Source organism: Xyrauchen texanus, chromosome 12 (assembly GCF_025860055.1).
Source record: "Xyrauchen texanus isolate HMW12.3.18 chromosome 12, RBS_HiC_50CHRs, whole genome shotgun sequence".
NCBI classification, from domain to species: domain Eukaryota; kingdom Metazoa; phylum Chordata; class Actinopteri; order Cypriniformes; family Catostomidae; genus Xyrauchen; species Xyrauchen texanus.
In genome coordinates, this window is record NC_068287.1 from 23152749 (window position 1) to 23177710 (window position 24962).

General features: G+C 37.2%; 1 protein-coding gene across 2 annotated transcripts in view; it reads left to right on the plus strand.

Annotated features, from left to right (window-relative positions):
• csnk1da (casein kinase 1, delta a) overlaps positions 1–13441 on the plus strand; it is a 46379-nt gene extending 32938 nt beyond the window's left edge. The window contains exons 5-10 of one of the 2 annotated variants that reach the window (XM_052138920.1): positions 893–1063; positions 1152–1300; positions 1652–1823; positions 5273–5385; positions 7221–7289; positions 11430–13441. In XM_052138920.1, coding sequence (XP_051994880.1) covers positions 893–1063; positions 1152–1300; positions 1652–1823; positions 5273–5385; positions 7221–7253 — 638 coding nt within the window. In that variant the 3' untranslated portion in view covers positions 7254–7289; positions 11430–13441. The remainder of the gene's footprint in view (positions 1–892; positions 1064–1151; positions 1301–1651; positions 1824–5272; positions 5386–7220; positions 7290–11429) is intronic. The other variant, XM_052138919.1, reaches the window with a different exon arrangement.
• Positions 13442–24962: the final 11521 nt, after the last annotated feature.

The following is a 24962-nucleotide window of genomic DNA, read 5'->3' on the forward strand; positions in this document are numbered from 1 at the left end:
AGCCTAGTCTCCAAACTGTGTCGCAGATAGGCACTTCCTGTGTAGACTACTTTGAGTTTAATAGGAGTGATTTAGTTTGATTCTTTGCATGTACAGTACTTTGCAAATATTTTAGGCACTTGTGTCTTCTAAAATAATGCCATAAATAGTTTTCATTTATCAATCAATGTCATGCAAAGTCCAGTAAACCTAAAGCTAAATCAATATTTGGTGTGACCACCTTTGCCTTCAAAACAGCACCAATTCTCCTAGTACAACTAGACACAGTTTTTCTAGGTTGTTGGCAGATGTTCCAACATGTTCCAAACATCTTGGAGAATTTGCCAGAGTTCTTCTATCTATTTAGGCTGTCTCAATTACTTCTGTCTCCATGTAATCTCATACTGACTCGATTGTTCGGTGGTGGTGGGGGGGTCTGTGGAGGCCATGCTATCTGTTGCAAGGCTCCCTGTTCTTCTATTATATTTGAAAAAGGACTGTTTGGGAGTCTAAAATGTATATTTCCTATTGATACATTAAAACTGAAGATATAAATAACTATCACAAATGTTTATAAATGTTTGTTTTCGCTGTTTTACAATGGCTTCAAACATGGCCCATCCTTCTAAGAATTCACATCCATGCTGAAGCTGTTATATATGTATATATATATATATATATATATATATATATATATATATATATATATATATATATACATATACACACACACTGTATACAATGTAAAAGTACTTGCACCATGATATAAGATTTTAGTCATAACACCCACTCCCTAACATTTATAATATAAGCCATACACATGACTATGATACAAGATAGGACATACTGGATGTCCTAAGAATAATATAGGCATCATGCTTACTTTTATTATCTTTGGTATTTTCTCTCACAGAGCAGTCCAGACGAGATGACTTGGAGTCTCTTGGCTATGTGCTCATGTACTTCAACCTGGGATCTCTGCCATGGCAGGGTCTGAAGGCGGCCACAAAGAGACAGAAGTATGAGCGCATCAGTGAAAAGAAAATGTCCACTCCTATTGAAGTCCTGTGCAAAGGATACCCATGTAAGCTACTGCCAAAGTTATAATTGCTTTTTCAGTGGGATCGTAAAGAGCTGTTAATAATAGGTTTACAATATGGTCTCCATTTCAGCTGAGTTTGCCACATATCTCAACTTTTGCCGCTCCCTTCGTTTTGATGACAAGCCCGACTACTCTTACCTGAGACAGCTCTTTAGGAACCTTTTCCACCGGCAGGGCTTTTCATACGACTACGTTTTTGACTGGAATATGCTCAAATTCGTGAGTATTTTGCATAGATGACTTTGCGTAGTTGCTATATTTGTTAATCTGTTGTTTGTTTGACTCACGACTTTCCAAACACGTATGACGATCGTTCTTCCATGGAGCATAAAAGGAGATGTTAGGGACTGACCTCTTCAGTCACCATTCACTTTCATTGTATGGAATAAAGATGCATTGATAGTGATAGTGACTGTGTTCATCAGTCCCTAACATTCTGCCTTTTGTTTTCCACCCAAGAAAGTCAGTCATATGGCTGAGGGTGAGTAAATGATGACAGAATTTTCAGGTTTAATTTAAATATCCCATTAAAGATTAACTGCTTCATTCATGGTGTGTTGTGGTTTTCAGGGTGCAAACAGAGCAGCAGAAGATCCAGAGAGAGAGCTGAGGGATCGGGAGGAAAGATTGCGGCATGGGCGGAATCCCACTGCCCGTGGCATGATGCCTTCTGGCTCAGGTAGACCCAGAGGAACACAAGAAGTAGCACCGCCCACCCCCCTCACGCCAACCTCGCACACAGGTAAAGATATTAAGCACATTAATGCTGCTCTACTGGCACTTGTTTGTTTTTTGATGTTTTCTTTTTGAAATTTCTGGAAAATAAGCCATCATATTTGAGGCTCAAGTGTCTGAGGACATTTTTCTGTTTGTTTGTACATAAGTATATTGTTTTGATTTGGAAAAAGTACACAAGGCTTTTCTCTCTCTTCACTGATTCACATAAAGTCAGATTTGTATTCATCAGCTACTACTTATATCATATTGTTTTTCTGAGCTGAGAGGAAGTGGTTAAAGTGTTGCAAACTCTTTCCCTTAACAGGAAGCTTGTTAGACATCCAAAATTGACTGACATTTTCTGACGTGTGTGTGGATGTTTACACACAAGATATTTTATCTTTGTCTCAATACCACATTATTATTATTGTCACATTATTGACGTTAGACTCGTTGGCACTAAGAAACTGGGTGTGAAGAGTATGGTTGTAAACAGACTCATAAACCCACCATATGTCAAATCTGCCAAGGGCCTTTTAAACTTCAGTTAGCATTACTGTCTTTTAATCAAATAACACTTAAGGCCTGTTCACACCAAATCAGTGACTATTTTGCGAGACAAACTTCTGATGAAAGGTCTCTTCACAAAGTCCGTATAAACATGAAATTAAAAACTATTTCACCCCTGTACAGTAGGCAGCGCTGTTGATGATCTTAAAATGTATACCAGTTTCCTTCCCACACCTTGAGCTGTTAGAGATAAATATAGCCTAATGAACATAAAAAAAGCATTTAAAGCATTATTTACCTAATTCAGCATATCAGTTTCAATGTTCTTTCCATGGTATTGAAGCATTTTGAGGAGTATATAATCTGTGTTTTTAATGCAAGTAAAAGAGCACTGTTGCATAAATATGTCATTTATATTTGCACATTGTATTTATCTACATATATCTCTCAAACGGACTCCAAAACCCAACTTTTAATTTTTATAATGCCTGAATAAATTAACACAAGGTACAGGATATAAATACATGTGGAATAATGTACATTAAGAATTTATTATACAGTTTATTATAAAATAGGATGGATATATTAAAAATAATATAAAAGACAATACTGTCTTTAGGGCTGCAGAATATTGGAAAAAACTGACATTGCGATATTTTGTTTTTCTGCGATATGAAAAAATACAGGATGACTTCGCCAGATGACATGAATAGCTCTATTTGAGAAGAATTATTTATTCTAGAATGATTGGGGTGATTTTGTAGGGAACTGCATCTTCATGGAAAAGAAACTGAAAATTACTTTTTTTTTTAGTTTTTGACATATTTTGGGTAGATTCACCATGGTTCCAATGTATTCATGTAATACTCTATCAATTCACCCTAAAGTCAATGATCTAACATGTTATGATATTAATAATGCATGTTGCTTACCCTAAAATAAAGGGGCTCATTTGTGAATGAACTGTGGTGTCTAGAAGGGTTTCGGGAGATTACAGGAGGCTTTATCTCTGTACTCAAACCAGGTTAAAACAGGCATTACACTAAGGAAGTTTCATTATCACAATAATTAATGTGAATTACAAAATTAGTAATTAACATTTTATTATATTACAAATTAGATTTTTTTTTTTTTTTTTAAGAAATGTAAACAATAAATATCTTTCAATTTAAACCCTTTGGGGGGAAAAGTGCAGCTATACACCAACCCTGAGTGGTTTACAAAAATACAACAAAAAAATAAAATGTTTCTAAAAGAAATAACTTAAAAAATAGTTGCGTGATTGTATTACATACCACTTGTCAAGCGACCGGATCATGTTTTTACAACCCTCTTTGGTAAACGTGTTAATTGGTACCATGTCTCTCGTAAGGTGAAATGTTACTGAATTATTTTTTTTAGTATTTATTTATTTATTTATTTTCTCCTGCCATTTGGAACCTTTCTCATATGGTGTAACACTGGCAAAGGCATCTGAAATAGTTTTTTGCTTTGGACTGCATTTAGATCTGGCTTTTCACTCGACATACAAAGATATGTGGCGCTGACTTAAATGATCAAACAAATTGGTCGTGTTTCCTCATGTTGTGGCAACAATTACAAGACAAAGTACCTGTTTTTGATCATCAACATCCTGTCTGTAGACAAAATATTTCCATATAACTGACAATGCATTTCATTTTGCAATGAAATCCTCCATTTCTTTTGGTGCAAGCAGAGCCTGCACGTCAACAACGTGCAGCAATTAACTTTTTTTTATTATTATAATAAATTCTGTGTATCTATGAACCCATAAATCGGGAGTAAATTACGTAATATCAGACAGATATAATGCTACATTTCCTATTGGAAAAAAAAAAAAAATCTTGTAGACTATGTTTATCTTACTACATCGCACGTTCAGCGATGTGACTATTGCGGATGCGCACATCGCGATGTCGATGCTGAAATGATATATTGTGCAGCCCCTAGTCTTAGTGCCTTTAAATTATTGCAATACTTTGTTATATTATCCTTGCAAAAAAAAAAATTGCAGTGTGGATCTGCAGTTTGTCTAAATCTAATCTTTTGTAAAAAAAAATATATATAAAAAAAAATCTTTATATGGGATTTTACTACAAGCTTAGTCCAAATGAATTGCTGAACCTCGCTGCTATTTTGTATGCCATGAGAATATGACAGGCACAGTGATATACATATTAAATAATGCACATTAAAACAAAAAACCATAAGCAGACTTTCAAAAACAGAACAGTTTATGTTTGCAGTACCAATGGTTCATGAACTGCAGCTATTTTTATGTATATCATTTTTGTGTGTGTATCAGCTGCACGCCCAATGCCTGTGTTTGCCAGTTGATTAACACCACCAACATGCTAGATTGAGCAGCTGCAGTAACTGACAAAAATCTCTTTTTGGTCTGTCAGTTATATATATTTTTATTTGAAGCAAAAAAGTTATCAAACACCTTTATCACTCATGTGGAAAAACGTACTCCCCCTTTAGTGGCAACAACCGCAACCAAATGCTCCCGATAACTGGAGATCAGACTTTCATTATGTATGCAGTTTCGTAGATTTGGGGATTTGGTAACTAAGTGGCAGATACTTTTTTCACACAGGCCCGGTTTGAATTGAATTACTTTTTTGCTTCAATTAATAACTTTATCATTTAGAAACTGTATTTTGTGTTTACTCAGATTGCCTTTTGTTTTATGTTAGGTTTTGTTTGAATTTTTTTAACGATTTAGTCAAAAAAAACAGAAGAAATCAAGATGGGGGCAAATCATTTTTCACAACACTGTATTCTCTGTGGAGCCCTGAGTTCAATGTAATGCAGTTTTACTAGTTTGGTGTAATTACGTTGACATGCAGAAGCATATTTTGTTTTGGTTGAGTGTCAGGGGCCAAACTTTTTCCATTTTCTGTGCTCTCAGTCTTTTTTTTTTTCTTCTTTTTTTTTTAGGAATGGAGCGAGATAGGAAGGTTAGCATGAGATTGCACCGCGGAGCCCCTGTCAACATTTCCTCCTCTGATCTAACTGGCCGACAGGACACCTCACGCATGTCCACGTCACAGGTACCAACTTTTCCTAAGACGAAACCAGCATTTTTGCCCAAGGTTGCCTGTGTGTTTGGCAGTGGTGTCAGTGTCTGGCCTTGGCCCTACTGCTCTTAAATGGCCCTTTGTCTTTATTTCCTGTCCATTTCAACCACAAAAGCTTCATAAACAAGACTCGTGTTCTCAATCACTATCCAGAAGAGTGACAAAGGAAAAGATGATAGGGAGTGATTGCCATGTAAGTGTGGTCAGATGGAGGTTGTGTCTGCTGTGGGCTGGCCTGTTATGAAGCCTGTAATGTAGCTTACCAAAGCACACTGCATCTAGGCGTTTTTTCTATGCTATGCTGTGTTGGGATGGGCACGAGTACTCGAGTATTCAGAATTCAAAAATCAGTGACAACTATACAACAACGTGTCAAAGAGGGTTCTTATTTTAAATTCTGAGATAAATTACTTTGTTGACAAACAAGGTAGTGCTAAAAATCATAAAGACGTCTCATATCGACCAAACTCATATATTATGCTGCAATGCTGACGTTTGTTCTACAGGTTGACGAGAATCAAGAGTGTAATTTACAGATTTTTGAACACCTGTCTCTGCAAAGGTTTGCCAAACAAGTTTTATTATCATATTAAATAGGAACTTTGACTCATTAATGGGTATTGTGGATTAAAAGTGAATGTTTATCATTGACTTCCTGGGGGCCGACATGTTTGCGTGACGTCACAACCTGCATCTCTGCAAAATTGAAGTTGAAGTTTCCAATTTGGAGTCCAACCTAAAGTGCTGTTTCATTGCACTTTTCCCAGTATGAAGTTGAAAATTCAGAGTTGAATGGAAAACAGCACAAATAATCACAGCAGTAAACTCCAACACGGCGCACTGCACACGTTTGTCTGTAGCAGAGAAAGCGCTTAACACTCTGGAGAAGCATGCACACACAACAGGCGAATTCTTCCTTTCAAACAAGCTGAATGGAAAAGAATCCATGGTCATCAAAACTATTTTCAACTTAACACGACGTAGAAAATACACTATGATTATTGCGTCTCTGGTCAAGCCAACTGCGGTTTGCAAAAGCACGGTTCAGCCAACCATGAAACAGTGGTGCGTGCTTATTTAGGTTATAAATTAGGTTACTGTAACCTGAAGGAAGAGCAGAGAGACTCGCTTTCTGAGCAATCTTTAATGACAAAATATAATGCATTATATTCTGATTATGCCAACTTTTGACCTTTTTTATAACAGATTACATTATAGCATCCTATATTAATGAATAGTAGAGACACTGGAACAATGAGATGCAATGCAGCAGCTAAAGACTTAAGTCTGACATATAATGTACATGACATGTACACCCCCCAACAGTAATTACTTGGAGTACTTGAGCAGACAAACTAACCAAAATGTCCATCCCTAATGCTGTGTAGCCATTCTTCTACATTGATTGGAAAAACTCTTAAGTATGAAAAAATGCAGAAGACTTAAGTGAATGGCTAGATTGTTATTCGTAAGATACAAGAAGTGTCTTTATTTGTGCTTTTTAAAGTGTTTTTAGTTTATATTTAATGAGTTTTCATTAGGGTTTTCAAGGATTTTGCAGGGCACATTGTGTTACTGCTGCCATGTATTTAGAATATTTTATGCATAGTTTAAAACGTGTACATTCCTGAAATGCTGTCCACAGTCATAATTCTGTTTACAGAATCTCTGATTATTTGAATATTTGCTATCTTACTGTAACAATTACACCTTTTATTCAGATTCACATTTTGAGGTGATGACAACATTGTTGATTTCTTTACAAATATATTTGTTTCCCCCTCCGCCAACCTTCCCACCCACCTCAGAATAGCATTCCTTTTGATCAGCACGGCAAGTAGATGCTCGCCATGTTCTGATGTGAAATGCAGCATTGGGTGAGTGACAGTTTGGTACAATGTTTTTCTTTTTCTTTTCTGGACAACCTCCACGTCCCTGCACTCAGTAACAGACTCCCTGTCCCACATCACTGCTGTATGGCTGTTACGCAGCACATCACTCACGTAAGGCTCAACCACAAGGAATGAAGAAAGACTACTTTATTCCTGGCTCTAATTCAGACAAAGTGCATTGATGTCATGGTGTTATTCAAATACTGACACTACCACCTGATATAGCTGTCATACTTGCATATTCGATTCTGGTTTCATCCTGGTTAACAATTTATGACCTCACTCCACACTTAAATGACTCTGATGGTATTTTTAATCCCTAAAAAAAAAACAATCATAACACCAGATGATGTGATTCGTTGCTCACAGATGAACAGTTCTGTTATCCTCTGAGCCATTTTAACTGAATCTGAAGTGTTGGGGTGTAGATTTATTTATTTATTTATTTTTTTATTTTTTTAAACAAAAAGTGCTAAAGCATCTGTCTCAAATGGTCCAGAAATGTTTCCCTGCAGGATTAAACGGTGTTGACAGCATAATTTCAACCCATAATGGGCCAGAGGATGCATTTGGAATAATGTATTTCTTTTAAATCATTATATTATAAATCATATATCTTATGTCATTTAAATGTCCCTTGGTGCTGACCAAATGTCTTCTCGAGTAAATGTGTAAGCTTGTATAACTTAATATCTCAGTGCTTATATTTAACATTAATTCACTGATCAGTGTGATCAACAAAATTACAGAAAGAACCGTATGGTTTGTCTGCCATGAAAATAACTAATATTGAAAATATATGGGCATATGCCCACTAAACCATCTGCCACCAAATACTCTAGAGCAACTACTAGCAGCCTTTTTGCTCCATACACACAATTGACAACACCATGTACTCATAGATTAATGTTGAGAACCTAATAATTAAAGGGATAGTTCACCCAAAAAGGAACATTTTTGTTATGATTAACAACTGTGTTGTTCAAAATATAAATGACATACCCTTCTATGAAACACAAAATTAGATGTGAGGCATGTTGGCTTCAGTCCCCATCTAGTTTCATTGCATCTTTTTTGCCATACAATGAAAGTGTCATTATTCTTAACATCTCTTTTTGTGTTCCACTGAAGAAAGTCGTACAGGTTTTGAACAACATCAGTGCGTAAATGATAAAACTTTAATTTTGATAAACTATACCTTTAAACAATAGTTTATCAGGCTTATCTTAGTGTTTTAAGAGCTGACACAAAATCAGTATTGGAAGCTGAAAAGAGCTCTACATACAGATGTGTTGCTGCCATGCAGTAGAGCGCTATGTATTGTGTGCTGTGCAGTGCCCTCTGCCTGTGAGTATGTGTTTGTACACTCTAGAATTTGATAGTGTCACGCTCTTAACCCCTGGTATTTGGTTTTGGCCCGCTGGCTCTCTGGCATGCAGTGTGATCACCCGCACTTGCTCCTGCACCCACTTATCAAGGCAGCTTTACACTTACCCAAAATTAAAAATTCTGTAATTTACTCACCATCATGTTATTCCAAACCCATATGACTTCCTTCTGTGGAACACGAAAGGAGATGTTAGACAGAATGATAGCCTTAAGTTACCATATACGTTTATTGTTTTTATGGCGACTGAGATTTAACATACTGCATAATATCTCCTTTTGTGTTCCTTTGAAGTCAGTCATACAGGACAACATGAGTCAATTAATGACAGAATTTAAATTTTTGGTGAATTTATTCTTTTTAACGCCTTTTTAACTTTTCATTTTTTAAAGTGTAAACTGCTGCTTAAGAAATCAGTTTACAGAAAACTGCTGCCTTTATTATTGTTTGTGCCCTTTATGCAATTTGATGCTTTGTTAAATCTCATTTATGCTCATCTGTCTCCACTGGTATGTAGTGTAATCTTTCAAGCAGTGCTGCTGTAAACTGTCTCAGATTTACTGAATGGCTCACCTCTGCAGCTCTTTTGTTCTCTAACATCAGAGATGGATTTACCCCTGTCCTTTTGAGAGGAGCTGCAATGTGATTGGCTGAATTCACTGGCCCTTAATCCTCATGGGCCCCCTGCACTGCCTCGGCTTTGACAAGGGAACATGAAAAATGGATCCCCATCTTGTAATTAATCACCTCCAGATTTTATTGTGCATCTGAAGGTACAAGACACAATTAGGTGTTGCCCCTCCCCCACTCTTGAAATAGTCAGCCATTTTTTTTTTTTTTTGGCTCTAAAGACTGCCCCAGGACCATTTGTAATGTTTAGAATAATAGAATAAAATCTTAACAATTCTCTCAAAAGAAAATAAAGCTTGCTATGGCACTGTCAAACTGAGATTACTTGTTGGGAATTGGGACAATTGACAATTTACTGAACAATGGCTATGTTGACACAACAGCAGAATGGAGTGCAGCTGTATGGTTAGGGGAGTAAAAATATAAGGGCGGCTGTGGCTCAGTTGGTAGAGCGGGTCGGCCACTAGTCGCAGGATTGGTGGTTCGAATACCGGCCCACACGACTCCACATGCCGAAGTGTCCTTGGGCAAGACGCTGAACCCCAAGTTGCTCTCAATGGCAGGCTAGCGCCTTGAATGGCAGCTCTGCCGCCATTGGTGTATGAATGGGTGAATGTGTCACAGTGTAATGCGCTTTGAATACCGTTGAGGTTAAAAAGGCGCTATATAAGTGCAGACCATTTACCATTATTTTTCTCCATAGGCAAATAGGTTTTTAACGATAGCTTGTAAAGCTTTAAAGACAGACCCTACCGCAAGTTATAAGGTTGTTAATCAATGGTAAATGCTTCTGTTGAACCCTGGTGGTGCGTTTACTCCCCTTAATCCAGAGATCATGTTTAATAGTGGAATTTCTGTTGAAGATCTACACAACTGAAGGGAAACGATCCATCAATAATCACAGTAAACAAAGCACGCCAAAAGAGCTCTGCACCACCCACTTCTATGACGTGTGAACTGTTAAATCAATATTTTTTTAATCGTTTTTTTTATTTGATTACATCATTTGCAATGTTTCATGGGATTGTAGTTCATTCCCTCACTATAGACATTGAGAAAACAGACTTATACCTTTTGTCTTATTTTCAAATACTTATCTGCTTCAAAGCAAAGTCAGTAATGTTGTAATTCACTTTTTGGTTCATGGGTTTAGAATTTGTAATGAAATTGCTATTTAAAAAATGAATGAAAAAAATACTTCTGTAACCAAATAGTGGTCCGGAACCATTGCCCTATCAGTGGTCAGCCCTATTTGCAGTGCTAAATATTGTTTTGTTCATACAGTTTGATTATAAGAGTGAGTTACAACTGCATTCTATAATTTACTGGAGTATTTATTTTTTATCCCCTTTTCTCCCAATTTGGAATGCCCAATTTGATCTCGCGACTCCAGGGGTGGTAGTCAGTGTCAATACTTGCTGAGCTACCCAGACCCTGAGTCACAACTGATTTTGAGTTTGTTTGTGAGCACTTTACGAACGGAACCGCAGTCGACCACTAGTCTTCTATCACATCAATCACATGCATGTTACGTCAAATCTAAGACGGGTGTATGCTTTTATGCAGACTATCACTAATGTTAGTGCTATTTTTCAACCTCTTATTTGTAAAATAACCTGAATAAGGGGTATTGTGTGGTTGTAGAGTGATTGTTTGGGTGGAGATGGGAATACATGGACAAAAATGGAGCCAGAGAGTTTGAGCACACATCTGAGAGGATGACGGCAGTGGGAGTGTTCCAAAATGACGAATGGGTTAAAAAAAACACATAGATGCAATACAAAGTCTTGATATTTTGTATTGTTCTGTCACTGTGGTTACCAGCATTACTTGTGAGTTATAGAAAGGAATAGACTTTGTAACTTATCCATACAGACACTATTCAGTCTGCTCCAGTCTGTTGTATGTGCAGGACAATTTGAGAGTCACGCCTGTTGTGATTCCCAAACATTGACTGTGTGAACGTAGCCATTCCAAAATTGCAATGTAGAAGAAGTCTGTAAGTTGCTACTATGAAGTTGTGAACAGTGACAATCTCAGTTTGGTTTGTCAAGTATTGTTTCCATCTAAATCTAACTAGTTTGTCTGGCTCTCTTCCTCCATCCCAGGCTCTTTCTCGTGTCACCCCAAGTGGCCTGCAGTCTGCCGTACCTCGATGAGACCCTACGCACGCCTCAAGAGCAGACCAACCTACAGTCCTGATCTGCACTAGTACTTCTCCAGCAGCCTCTATCCATGTGAAATCAACCTCAGCAAATCAAATCTAAAAAGAAACTTTATTTCCTCCTTCCTCTCAATGCAATTAAATACTCTTGAGAGTTACACAAACTCAAGAAATGGACAGTTTTATTTGTTTTGGCACATCACGCTCAAACATGTTCACACCTACACATGCACACAACTTAAGACACCTAGGCACATAAATGGTGCTTGTTAACATTGCTTTCTGTCAGAAGATCACTGGCGGAGGGACGGGGGTCGTGATTCTTTGGCCATCGCTGCATTTGACTCAATACACCACCTGCCGTCCAGGGTCCTTTTCACAAATGGAGCATTTTGGCTGAAGCCACGTACAACTGCTCTGATACTCCGGCTCACCTTCTCCTGTTGCAAAAAAAATCACTTTGAAACAGCTTGGAATGCAGCTGTCCTGATAGCCATTGACATTTTGCTTACCTTTAACCTTTTTAATTGGCCTTTTGTTTGTGTACAACAGATTAAATTGATTTCACACTGGCTTCAGTCGTTTGCAGGTGAATCTTTTTCTCTTATTTTTTTTTTGTTTAACAGCATTAAAAAGCTTACTGAAAATGACATGCAGAATTAAATGGATTTGAAAGCCTGTCAGTTCATGTGGCAGGATGAAGGCTATGTCCTTTTTATGTATTTTTATAGTTTATCATGTGAAAGGCTTCTCATGTTTAAGAAACATACAGCAAAACAAAGGTTTGTAAATGGCACCACAATACCACCATCTTACCATTACAAATTAAAATGAGATATTTTTTTTTTTTAGTCATTTTTTTATTTATTTGCACCAAACAAACTGGCCCACTTTATCAACTTGCTCATTGATTTTATTGCATTCCCTTAAGCTTTTCGTTTGTTTCTTGAAAGCTGTGAAATGCCTGTGTTGTAGAGATGTTGATGTTATTAATGTTGCTCTGTTTCTTTTAATTCCCCTCCCCCCAAACTAAGGTTAGTACTTTTAAAACAAAGGGGTGCATACATGGCTGGATTAAGACTGTTGGACAGTGTCCACATCTTTCTAAACCGAGGGTATGAACATAAAAAATCTTGTTCTAACCTGAGACTTCAACATACTGTATATTGAGAGAGACTGGCACGTTGTTTGTTTAAATGTGCATTTGGGTTCAGAAATGGATGTCCCGAGCCCAGCTTGTCTCAATTCAAATTACACCAGCCATCATTGAAGCCATTTTTATTTATTTTTTTGACTGACTCTTTTAGAAATTGAGATGCAAGATTTTCTTTTTCAATCTTTATTTACAGAGTATTACTTACTACTTTCCCCTTGTTTCAGAAGTGTGACTCCTTGACTTACTGGTGCTGTAAGTCACAGAGGAAGTGGATGGCAACCTGTCTTTCCATATCATTCTGCATTGTAGAGCGTAGGCTTTTTCTGTACTCATGTGGGGGGTGGGGGGCTAGTGAAATTCTGTTGTCATGTATATAGGATGTTTCTAGTGATGGCAAAGTACAATTTTTCATAGCCACTGTCTGTGTGTGTGTGTATGTATTGTGAGTATGGGAAAAGGCTAGTGATTAGAGAGGTGAGAGGGACTTTGTACCGTTCTAGATTTGCTCAGTTAGTATTCTTTTATCTTCACTGGTGGTCTCACGGAAACACTTGCTCCAGTAATGTTGTTTGTTTTAATGTAGGCACAAGAACTCTCTTGTCTGGGATTGACCATCATTTTCTGGTTCATTCTACACATGACTGCTTGGCCAGTCCTTCGTCATCACACAAGCATCACACTGTGCTGTATCGGGTGAAATTATGGAAATCTTCCTTCCCTGGGAGATTTTATTTCTCATTTGTATTGCCACTGTATTTGTGTATTTTAAAATGTGTAAATAAATTAATAAGTACTTGTTAGTCTTGTTTGTTTCTCTTATTTCTGTGAGGTTTTATGTTTCTGTACACCTTGGTACTTTGGTACCCTAAACATCTTTTGATGTTGAGTTGAGATAGATGGGGCTAATTAAACACTTCTGCAAGAGTAGGTGAGTCCACATTGTTTTCCTGTATTTTCTTTACCTTTTATTATATACAGTTTTATCGCACCAAGCCACAGAAGGAATGGATACACTTTGCTCCTCAAGGGCACAATTGGTAATAATTTGCTTAATTATTTTTGTTCTTTATCAATAACTCTTGTTTTTCTCCTTAAACAATAAGTGAAATATAATATGGGACAATTATGTGACAACATTTATTTATTTATTTTTCCATACACAGAGATAAAGTCATCATATTATACTATCTGGAAACTGAAACAAATAGTACATTTGAAAGTGAACGGTAAATGACCCCACTATGTATACAAAAATCAATCAATCAATGGGATAACCCCTGCATGCTTTTCTGTGATAATTGTTTTCTAATGAAAAGCAGCAATTTAACTAAATTTGAAAATTAGCAACCGAGTTTGAGTTCTTGTCAAAAGAAAAAGAAAAAAATGAAACAATGCAAATATTGCGGAAGTGCTCTTCATAGAAATGAGGCATAAATGCATAGATGCCTACTCTGTTTCTATGCTATGACAAAATCGGAGCATAGTCGTAAAAAGTGAAGAGTATTTCTTGTTCAATACAAGTTAAGCTCAATTAACAGCATTTGTGGCATAATTAATTACCACAGAAAGTTATTTTGACTAATCTCTTTATTTAGAAAAATTAAAATGATAAATGTGGGTATACTAAGGCACTTACAATGAAAGCGAATGAGGCCAGTCCATAAATGCTAAAATACACACAGTTTCAAAGGTATAGCAACATGATGTAAACATTATGGCTATTAAATGTATCTGTGTAAATTTGTATGCAATACAAAATTGTTGTCATGACAACAAAACTCCTGGTATTGGATATAACTACACAAGTTAGAAACTGATTTTATCACTAAAATACGTGATACGTTCGAATGCTGTTCATAGATTTCAGCTCAGCATTCAACACAATCATTCCCCAGCACCTGATTGGAAAGCTGAACCTGCTGGGCCTGGACACCTCCCTCTGCAACTGGATCCTGGACTTCCTGACTGGGAGACCTCAGTCAGTCCAGATCGGGAACAGCATCTCTACCACCACCACACTGAGCACTGGGGCCCCCCAGGGCTGTGTGCTCAGTCCACTGCTGTTCACTCTGCTGACTCACGACTGTGCAGCAATGCACAGCTCGAATCACATCATCAAGTTCGCCGATGACACGACCGTGGTGGGTCTCATCAGCAAGAACAACGAGTCAGCATACAGAGAGGAGGTGCAGCGGCTGACGAACTGGTGTAGAGCCAACAACCTGTCCCTGAATGTCGACAAAACAAAAGAGATGGTTGTTGACTTTAGGAGAGCACAAGGTGAACACACTCCGCTGAACATCGACGGCTCCTCTGTGGAGATCGTCAAGAGCACCAAATTTCTTGGTGTTCACCTGGCGGAGAACCTCACCTGGTCCCTCAACACCAGCTCTATCACCAAGAAAGCCCAGCAGCGTCTCTACTTTCTTCGAAGGCTGAGGAAAGCACATCTCCCAACCCCCATCCTCACTACATTCTATAGAGGGACTATTGAGAGCATCCTGAGCAGCTGCATCACTGCCTGGTTTGGGACTTGCACCGTTTCGGACCGCAAAGCCCTGCAGAGGATAGTGAGGACAGCTGAGAAGATCATTGGGGTCTCTCTTCCCTCCATCAAAGACATTTACAAAAAACACTGTATCCGCAAAGCAACCAGCATTGTGGACGACCCCACACACCCCTCACACAAACTCTTTACCCTCCTCCCGTCTGGCAAGAGGTACCGAAGCATCCGGGCCCTCACGGCCAGACTGTGTAACAGCTTCTTCCCCCAAGCCATCAGACTCCTCAATACTCAGAGACTGGTTTGACACACGTGTCCTGAGTTGCACTTTAATAACTGTCACTTTATAACTGTCTGCTACCTCAATAACTGCTATGTGCATAGAACATTATCTCATAGTATGTTATGTTTACATTTTTAGAAACTGTCATCTTTTTGCACTACTGAGTACTGGTCGGCGCTGCACTGTCTATTGTCCTGTTCATTGTCAGTAATTTGTTGCACTGTCCTGTACTTTTTGCACGTTTGCACGTGCACTTTATATAGGTATATATAGGTAGTTTATATAGGTATTTTATTTCGTTGTGTAGTCTCATGTGGTCCTATGTTGGTCCTTTGTTGTTTTTATGTAGCACCATGGTCCTGGAGGAACGTTGTCTCGTTTTGCTGTGTACTGTACTAACTGTATATGGTTGAAACGACAATAAAAACCACTTGACTTGACTTGTCTTGAAAATCATGTTAACATGTTATGTTTACGTTTTGTGGCTATACTTTTGAAACTGTGCATTTTAGTGTTTATTGACTGGCCCCATTCACTTCCATTGTAATTGTCTAACTGTAACTGATTTTATAAATGAGAGGCGAGTTGAACGTTTTCTTATGGTAATTAACAGTATGCCACAAATGCTGTTGATTTAACTTAACTTGTATTGATCCTGGAATATTCTTTTTAAATCAAGTCACACTTGAGAAAAGTACAAACGCAGTGATAATAAATTCACAGTACAAATTATACTGACTAATGCTAATACAATTATATTCCACTTTTACAAAAAGTCTCAAAAAGTTTTACAAAATCTGCTGACCTATTTCTGTCCTTTGGAGTTAAACATACCAACAAATACAGTATAAGAGGGAATAGGGCAGTATAGGTGCCAAACTGTCAGAAGTGAATGAATGTAACAGTATTGATCTTTGCTTAATAAAAATTACATTTTCAGACATCTACTAAAGCCAATGGAACACACTACTCACAAAAAAGAAAAATCATCTTGCATATTGCATGAGGTTCCAATATGTAATATTGTAAATAGCCAAGTCTTTGAAATGCATGTACTTTTACAGAAGTACTTACACTGAAGGTGCATTATGTGAGAAAAGTGGAAACTCTTCTGATATTAGTAAATAGCAACAGTATATCAACTACACAATAGCACACATTAATACTGCTATTCTTTTCAATCCTCTTATTTATGACTTTCCAGCCTCCTCTAAATAAGAAATGTCTTCAACTTTGGCCTTCACTGGTCAGTTTCTGGACTACAGGGGATGTTTTTATTCTGCTCATCTTTATCTTTAGTAATGTTTCCACCACGTTTGGATCTACCGTTACACTCTCAGGTCTCGGATTACCCGCATCCTTCGGTTTTTCCATTGGCCTTTTGTAGCTCCTCAACAGGTGCTGTACTGGATACATTCTTAATCTCAGATATCAGTCTCTCCAGCCTCCACTGCTGTCTCTGGTGCCTCTGGCATCATTTTAATGAACAAGAAGTTACAAATGGCCAGCCCTAGTGCAGACATCACAACCTCACTCCCAGCCATCTTGATGACAAACCTGTACTTCTTAGTGGAGTCCAAGAGACGCACGCCCTAGATATGACAAAGAAATGTGGAGAAAAAAAGGCTTTAATTGTTTTAAAGGATTCTTAATAGATTATTGTAAGTCTAGTTTACAGAGACATTGGGAAAACTCTGCTTGTATAAACTACATTTTTACTATTCCTGTTGAAAATGTGCTATTGTTGTGTTTTTTTTTTGGATGTACTTAGCATAGATATCCATTCATAGATATTGCTCTGATCCCTCCTTCAAAGAAAGTCTATTTTAACCCTTTTAATGTCTGCCAGTCAAAATAACACACCATACTTATGGATAGTGGTTTGTTCAAATCCCTAACCCAAAGTATGAGCGATAATAGAAGTGATTATTACAATAGTAATAAACCACTGATTATAAATAAAATACCAGCAGAGGGAGGCCCAACCAAAACAGCAATGGCTTCGAGCAGGAGACCTAAACCAATGGCGCTTGAGAACTTTTCTGTGCCCACAACTGTCATGAGAACCTCAAACTGCAAGGCTCCCACAATGCCATAAGAGATGTCAAAAAAGATTCAGAACACCACCAGAGAAGCATAGTCAATAGACATAGACCCCACCAGATCTGTAGTGCCATTGAATATAAGAGCGAAACTAAAGGAGGTAGGTGCAATGTGGATGAACCCTCCTTAGTCCTGCAATGATGCCACACAGGGGTGTAAAGTAACAAATTACAAATACTCACATTTCTGTAATTAACTACTTTTACCCAAGAATTGTACTTTAAGTTAAAAATTGTATACTTTTATTGTTACTTGAGTATATTTTAAGTCCTGTAACTACTTTTAATGCGCTACTTCCCTGTCCTGATTGTATTTTTATCAATCAGTGTGATTGGCTCGTGACTCCCATCAAATCACACACTTGAACAGCAGCTGTAGATCTGGCGCCAACTGTGGAGGATGCCTCAAGCACAGTTCAACACCTGAAAGGGCTTTTCACAATGAAAAAGTTGCTTGCCTGTGTCATGTGAGTTTTACTTGCTCAAGCCATATATCAGCATTAATCCTGCATCTCATTTGAAGAAATGTATTGAGTTAAATTTCATATTTCTGCTTACTAGATTCTGTGTGTCTATAACGTAACCTGTAATTTATCAATCTATACCTGATATTATTGGGCTGCTGTGAGAGATAAATACAAAGTTATCAATAGGCCTGGGCAATAAAATTATCTAGATGTTTATCGGAAAAAAAGAGAGAATTCCTCGATCAAAATTCTGACGAATTTTCTATATTTATCCTATGTTTACAATCTAGAACAGGGGTGTTCATTACAACAATCACGATAGCAAGAGCACCACTGGTTGGTTGATATAGATGAAATATATAAGATTTACTTTTTATTTCCTGATGTCTTTAACTGCGTGCTGTTTGATTGACAGGCCTCTAATGTTTGAGCGCTAATGCGCCTAAATGGTCAAATGCACTTTATAATTCCGCAAATGCCCATTTTAATGAGGAATTAATGTAAACACAGTCGGTTTAGTCTACAGTGAGCGTAAACACTGCGACAAAAAGTGCATCAAAATGTCGGATTTGATGTGTACATGTATCCGAATTGAGCACTGTCTAATAGGCTATATGCCATATAAAGGCTATTAATCATAAAACAATAACAAGGAAAACCACTCACTAAATTTAGTAGCTTTAAAAGTATTAATGTAATAGAATATTTTTTTATAATATTGTTGTTTTTTTAATAATACTGACCCCTGATGTAGAGAGTGTGTTAATTGGTATAATAACTTATCAGGAAAGTAGAGATAAAATAGAAAAGTGTCAAAATTTGTAGAGCAATACTTCAGCAGAACATTCCACCATGATTGTGCATCATGCATGAGAATGAGAACACAACTATTTCTGGGCTTAAAAGATACAAGAAATAATTCAATGTTGAACATTATATCTCAAAAGGAGGACAATGTGCCCCCCATGTGCTACTTAAAGTAATAATTCACACAAAAAGGAAATTTCTCATCATTTACTCACCCTCATACCATCTGTCTATGACTTTCTTTCTTCAGAACACAGAATTTTGATTTTTAGAAGAATATTTCAGCTCTGTAGTTCCATCCAACGTAAGTGAAGGAGTGCCAAAATGTTGACGCTCCAAAAAGTATATAAAAGCAGCATAAAAGTAATACATAAGACTCCAGTGGTTAAATCCATGACTTCAGAATTGATATGATAGGTGTGGGTGAGAAACAGATCAATATTTATGTTTAACATTTTTGCTAGAAATTCTCTATGCCCAGTAGATATACATGAAGAATGTGAACCACCAAAAACATAAGAAGAACAATATGAAATTTAAAGTGGAGATTGACTGAGCAGGGAGGAGAATTAGTAAAAAAGGAATTAAATCTTGTTATGTTTCTCACCACATCTATCATATCGCTTCTGGACACATGGAATAAACTATATTTTATGCTGATTTATGGGATTTGTGGAGCTTCAATATTTTAGCACCGATTCACTTTCATTGTATGAACCAAAAGAGCTGAGATATTTTTCCAAAAATCTTAATTTGTGTTCTTCAGAAGAAAGAAAGTCAAACACATCAAGGATGGCATGAAGGTAAGTAAATAATGAGAGAATTTAAATTTTTGGGTGAACTATTCCTTTTTAAGCGTGATGTAGCACCTGTACCAAACAACTTTTCCCATGCCTGCTCTACCTCCACTATTATGCAGGACATGACGTGCCAAGTGGTCCTGTTTATTTAGCATTTTTTTGCATTCCTTGCATTGTTTGAACATGTTTTATGCACAACAATAACACTCTGTCGGCATTAAGGGAAATTTAGACCCTACATATAAACTGATTTTAATGTAATTGTTTCATACATTATGATTTAAAATGGTGATCAGTGTATTGAAAATAACTTTTTAATCTTTTCATTTCTGTTATCATGTCTCCCTTATATTTTTTTGGAATCAGATTCATGTAGTGTTTATCATAGATAAGTGATGTATTTTAAAAGTTGGCATACCGTGTTTATTATAATGGGACATAAGTTTTGTAACTCAGTACTCAATACTCACTGCTCATGAGTACTTTTAAATGAGCTACTCATTTACTCTTACTTGAGTAGTTTTTAGGACAGGTACTTTTACTCTACTCACACTTCATTTTTTGGGAAGTAACAGTACTTCTACTTGAGTATGATTTTTCAGTACTCTTTCCACCCCTGGTTATAAGGACAACTGAGTATTACTCTTTTGCTTTCTGTTTGGAGCATGACATCCACCAGCATCTGCTTTCATTGTATGGAAAACATCTGCTTGGATATTCAGCTAAAGAACTTGCATGTAAGTAACTTTTGTTTAACATGGAACAAGAACAATATTAAGGGTTTCATATAAACATACAATGGTATTAATGACAAAAGTTTTAGTTGTGGGTAAACTACTTTAAAATTAGTAATCCAGATGACATGAAAGCATTCCAGGTCATTTGGAGTAAGTGCTGTAGCTCAATGGATAGAGCAGGGCCTTTGCAACACAAACATGCCATGTCAGGCATCATCCAAACTAAAATGTGTTAATTGCTGCATATTAAATAGCAGCAACGCAGGCTGAGATGTGGCCTAGCTTTGACATGATTCATTAAGGTAGGCATACTGGTAGCAGTTGAAGTCTCTGGCCTGTGTCAAAGGAGTTTTTTTATATATATATATATATATTCCAGAAATTAAAATGAATAAAAAACAAAAATTTTAAACCAAAATCCAAGTCATGTGAGATGTGTTTCAAGTATTTGTGAATATATTACAGGTGGTGTGACATCATCAGGACACATGACCAAGAAGTTATACAGATTTGAAAATGTCAGAAATTCAGAAACAATACACATAATAATATTTCTAAAATAAAAGTTGTGTAAGATGTGTGTCAGGTGTGTGTGAATGCATTACAGGTGGTCTAACATCACTAGGTCACATGGCCAAGAAGTTATATAGATTTGAAAATGTAAAAAATTCATAAAATAAAATACACAAAAACACAATCAGAATTTCCACAATCAAAACTGTGTGAGATATGTAGTAAGTGTGTATAAACACATTGCAGGTGATGTGTTTACCAACATAAACAATACACATGTAAAAAGAACCACTTCTAAATGTAGTCTTGGAATAATGTATCTGATATTTGTCCATTTTGAGACACTCCCTAACTTCGATTGCGCTTTCGTGATTCGATTTCACTTTAAAGATTTACAGTGTTATCTAAACGAGAAACAGCACTGTTTTGCAATTACATTCCAATTCATGTTAAAGGAAGTATCAAATGTCTAGCGAATATCCAATATAAAAAGAACTACCACAGTCAGGGGCGACATGGGCAAAGTGACTCCTGAACTTGGCCCTACAGGATGTGTGCAAACATTTGTCATATTGTGGAGAGGCGTATTAACATCGTTGTGGCACTACAATGTTTATCCACTCCCTCTGATTACTATATTGTGTTTTGAGAATATGAATAAAACATTGTTAGCTATAAATAGTACTTACTTATGAAATGATACCTCTGTCGGTGGACTGGGTCCTACAGATTCATATTCATCCAAGCATGTGTCTGGCCTAGGTGTCTGGCTCTTTCTGTATCTCTCACACTGTGTAAAAATAATTGCCTGTAGTAGGGTACAGTAAATTAATAAGTATTAAGTCTGCAGAGCAGGAAATTAAGTACTAAATTGTACCATTGCATTAATACAGTACTCTCTAATTTCTTAAAAGAAAACCATGGTTTTACCAAGCTACATGTCAAGAGAATGTGGAATTTCCATGGACCATGTCTAAAAAACATTTGAATACCATGGTACATTTTTATAATAGAGAAAGTTGTATTTCCATAAGTGATGCATTTGTTTGAACATGTGAAAGCATGAATAAGATTTAAAGGTGCACTCAGTAATTCTAATCCAATACACTTTTTGTCAAATTCTGCAAATATCTCCTCACAGTCTGCTAGCTGTCCGTTCTGTCGGTGGACTGACAAAAATCTAGTATTTGTACACAGCCCTGGCTCTGTAAATGAGACAAAAACAAAGTGGATCAGACCGATCCACAAAACACTACTCAAGCCAATCGGCAACAGGGGGTGGTTCTCGCACGTGCACAGGATGGGGGGTGGAGGCAGAGCGAGAGGGAAATCTGGCTGATGCGATCTTTCTAATCTCCAAGGAGGGCAAATGACTGAGAAACAGACCAAGATAAAAGGTCAGATAAATCTAAACTAAAAAAGAAGGATTATGATAAGTCGAGGGCTCGGAGCCACGTCAACATCGGCGAGGCTTTTCAGCGGTAGAGCGACCTCAGAGAGGTAAAAGGCTTGAAGTTGTTCTTTTTCTTCTCAATAGGTGGGTAACATAAATTTTGCCATGTTTTGCAGAACCCATATACAGTATGCTGTTGTTGTGATGTTAGATTTAATAGCAGGAGAGATGTGAGTGTCTGCAGCTGGTGTGTGTAAAACCGTCTCACGTTCATGAATTTGGGGGGCGGAGCTTCCAAAGGAGCACTGAAGGGAGGGGTGTGTTTGTTTTGGCAGTTGAGTTTGAATATCAACAGTGTTTCTCAGGAATCGCTGAGTGCACCTTTAAGAGCTATGGCAAAAGCCAAGATTTCACTAATCCATTAAACCTGTGCAGATTAATCTCACATATTTAATAAAGTCATTTGCAAAACCAATTTGGGCACTCCTAAAGCATTGCTGATTGTTTCCCTCAGACTCTGTCTGTTATGCAGTCAGAACCCATTGTCCCCTTTGATAAATGATTGAACATCTACTCGGTTTACTGTCAGATAATACATAACTTGTTTTACACATAGATAACTAATATTGTCATTATATTCATCCCACATAGTCATATGGGAACTGGCTCCCCCAGCTGAGCCTGGTTTCTCCCAAGCTTATTTTTCTCCATTAACCAACATCTTATGGAGTTTTGGGTTCCTTGCCACAGTCACATTTGTCTTGCTCAATGGGGGCCTAAAGACAAATCATTTTTAAACTTGATTTTCAGTCGCTTTCATTTGAACTGCTCAATGAGGACTTTAATACATTACATAATGTACACCTGTAAAGCTGCTTTAAAGCAAAGTGGGTTGTGAATAGCGCTATTCTAATAAAAATAACTTGACTTTAATTTACTTTTACTTCCTAATTATTAAACCCAAAGTGTTCAATGGGCCATTATTAAACTTAGATATTATTCTCTAATATCTACACCCAGAAAGGACTGTTTATGATTTCTATAGCTGACCGCTTGGATATTTTCATTGTTTGAACATTGCAGTTCATTCTGAGCTTTGCAGTTCATTCTGAGATGCACCCGACTGCCCTCTAAAATCATCCTGCAGGGTATCAGTGGATTGATCAGTGCCATGGTACAATCACAAACACACAGCCCACTGCTCTATCTGGGTGCCAAACAGATCTAATGTGGGTCATATAATCATGTTGCCCAACGCATCCACAGCAGCTGTCACAACTGAGTTTTCAAGCTTGAGCAAACTTTGAAATACTGTTCAATACATATGTTGTTGTTAACTATCTGGGTATATTCCATCACAATATAAATGTAAATATTTTATGAATACATACTTCTACAAATGTATAATACCCATTCAATGAACCACAGCTTGAATACGCTCAATAACCGGTTATGGAAGCATAACAATTCAAGTCCCTATAAGGGAAAGAAAGCCAGGAAATGTCAAATGATAGTGATGACAACACTTTCTCTTGATCTGCCTCAATGAAGGAAACATTTGCATGGAGACCTACTATATATTCAATGTGTGCATGGGATTTTAAGGTGTAAACAATGCTAATTTAAAAATTAGATTGGAAATAATGATGGATGTAGTAACTTTATATATTTTATTTTTGCAAAAAATGTCATTTGTAATCAGGAAGTAGACTAAATGAAGGTTTATAACTTCTGAGGCTCTGACTGTGTAAATGGGGAAAACTTCCACAGGCTTTCATAGTATCCACAGACCTCTCCAGTCTGTTAAAAGCACTCAGTTCAGACTGCAAGCCCACATGACAACGGAAAGAAGAGAGAACCAGAAGAAAATCATTGTGCCTCAAATGAATGGACCATCATTCTAAACCAAACGAATAGATATGGGAGGTGTTATCCTCAATGAAGGAGACAAAAGGAATAAAGTGTGTCAACTGTTTAGCTCCCTTCTTATTCAGCTGAGGTTTACGTGCATATTTTTCTGCCTGGACACTGGGCTCTTTTTTTCACACACTAATAGAACTACCACAATTAAGGCTGCATGTGAACACAGCGTTGCTTTAAAGGGCACCCTCCAAGGGAGAATGTGCACTCATGCAATGCTTGTTTCTTTCAGTCCCACCTGGACATACATTATTTACAGGTAAAACAAGCTGTTTAGGTGCTTATAAATAAATATCATGAAACCTTTACAAGAATGATTTATTCAAAAATAATCCTGAGACTCCTTAGTTGTAATGTTGTCTTGTTTATTGTGTGTATAATGAAATGGCCTACCTTTGAGTCTCACTTCATTAACATTACTGAGTTTATCTACCTGATCTGGCTTGACAAAAGAGAAATCTGTGGATCATCTGGAGTCTGAGGGACAAATCTTGGTGACCTTTCCTCCAAGGCTTAATGTTTAGCAGCATTCTTTACAATGGTTGTATAACTTTTCCAGAGGGCGTAAGTCAAACACGAGTAGGCTTTATTATACCGTTTAAAACAGGAGGTTTAATCCAATATTCGATTTGGGCAAATAAAGAGATGATCTATAAAATGAAACGCTGATTTCACCCATACAGTTCTCATTAGTCTGCTCAATTCCCTCTAGTGGAGATATAAAGCAAAGCATTCACAAAGATTCTCTGTTCAGGATGTGCTGCATTCATTCAGCCAATCAGAGTCGACGCGGAAG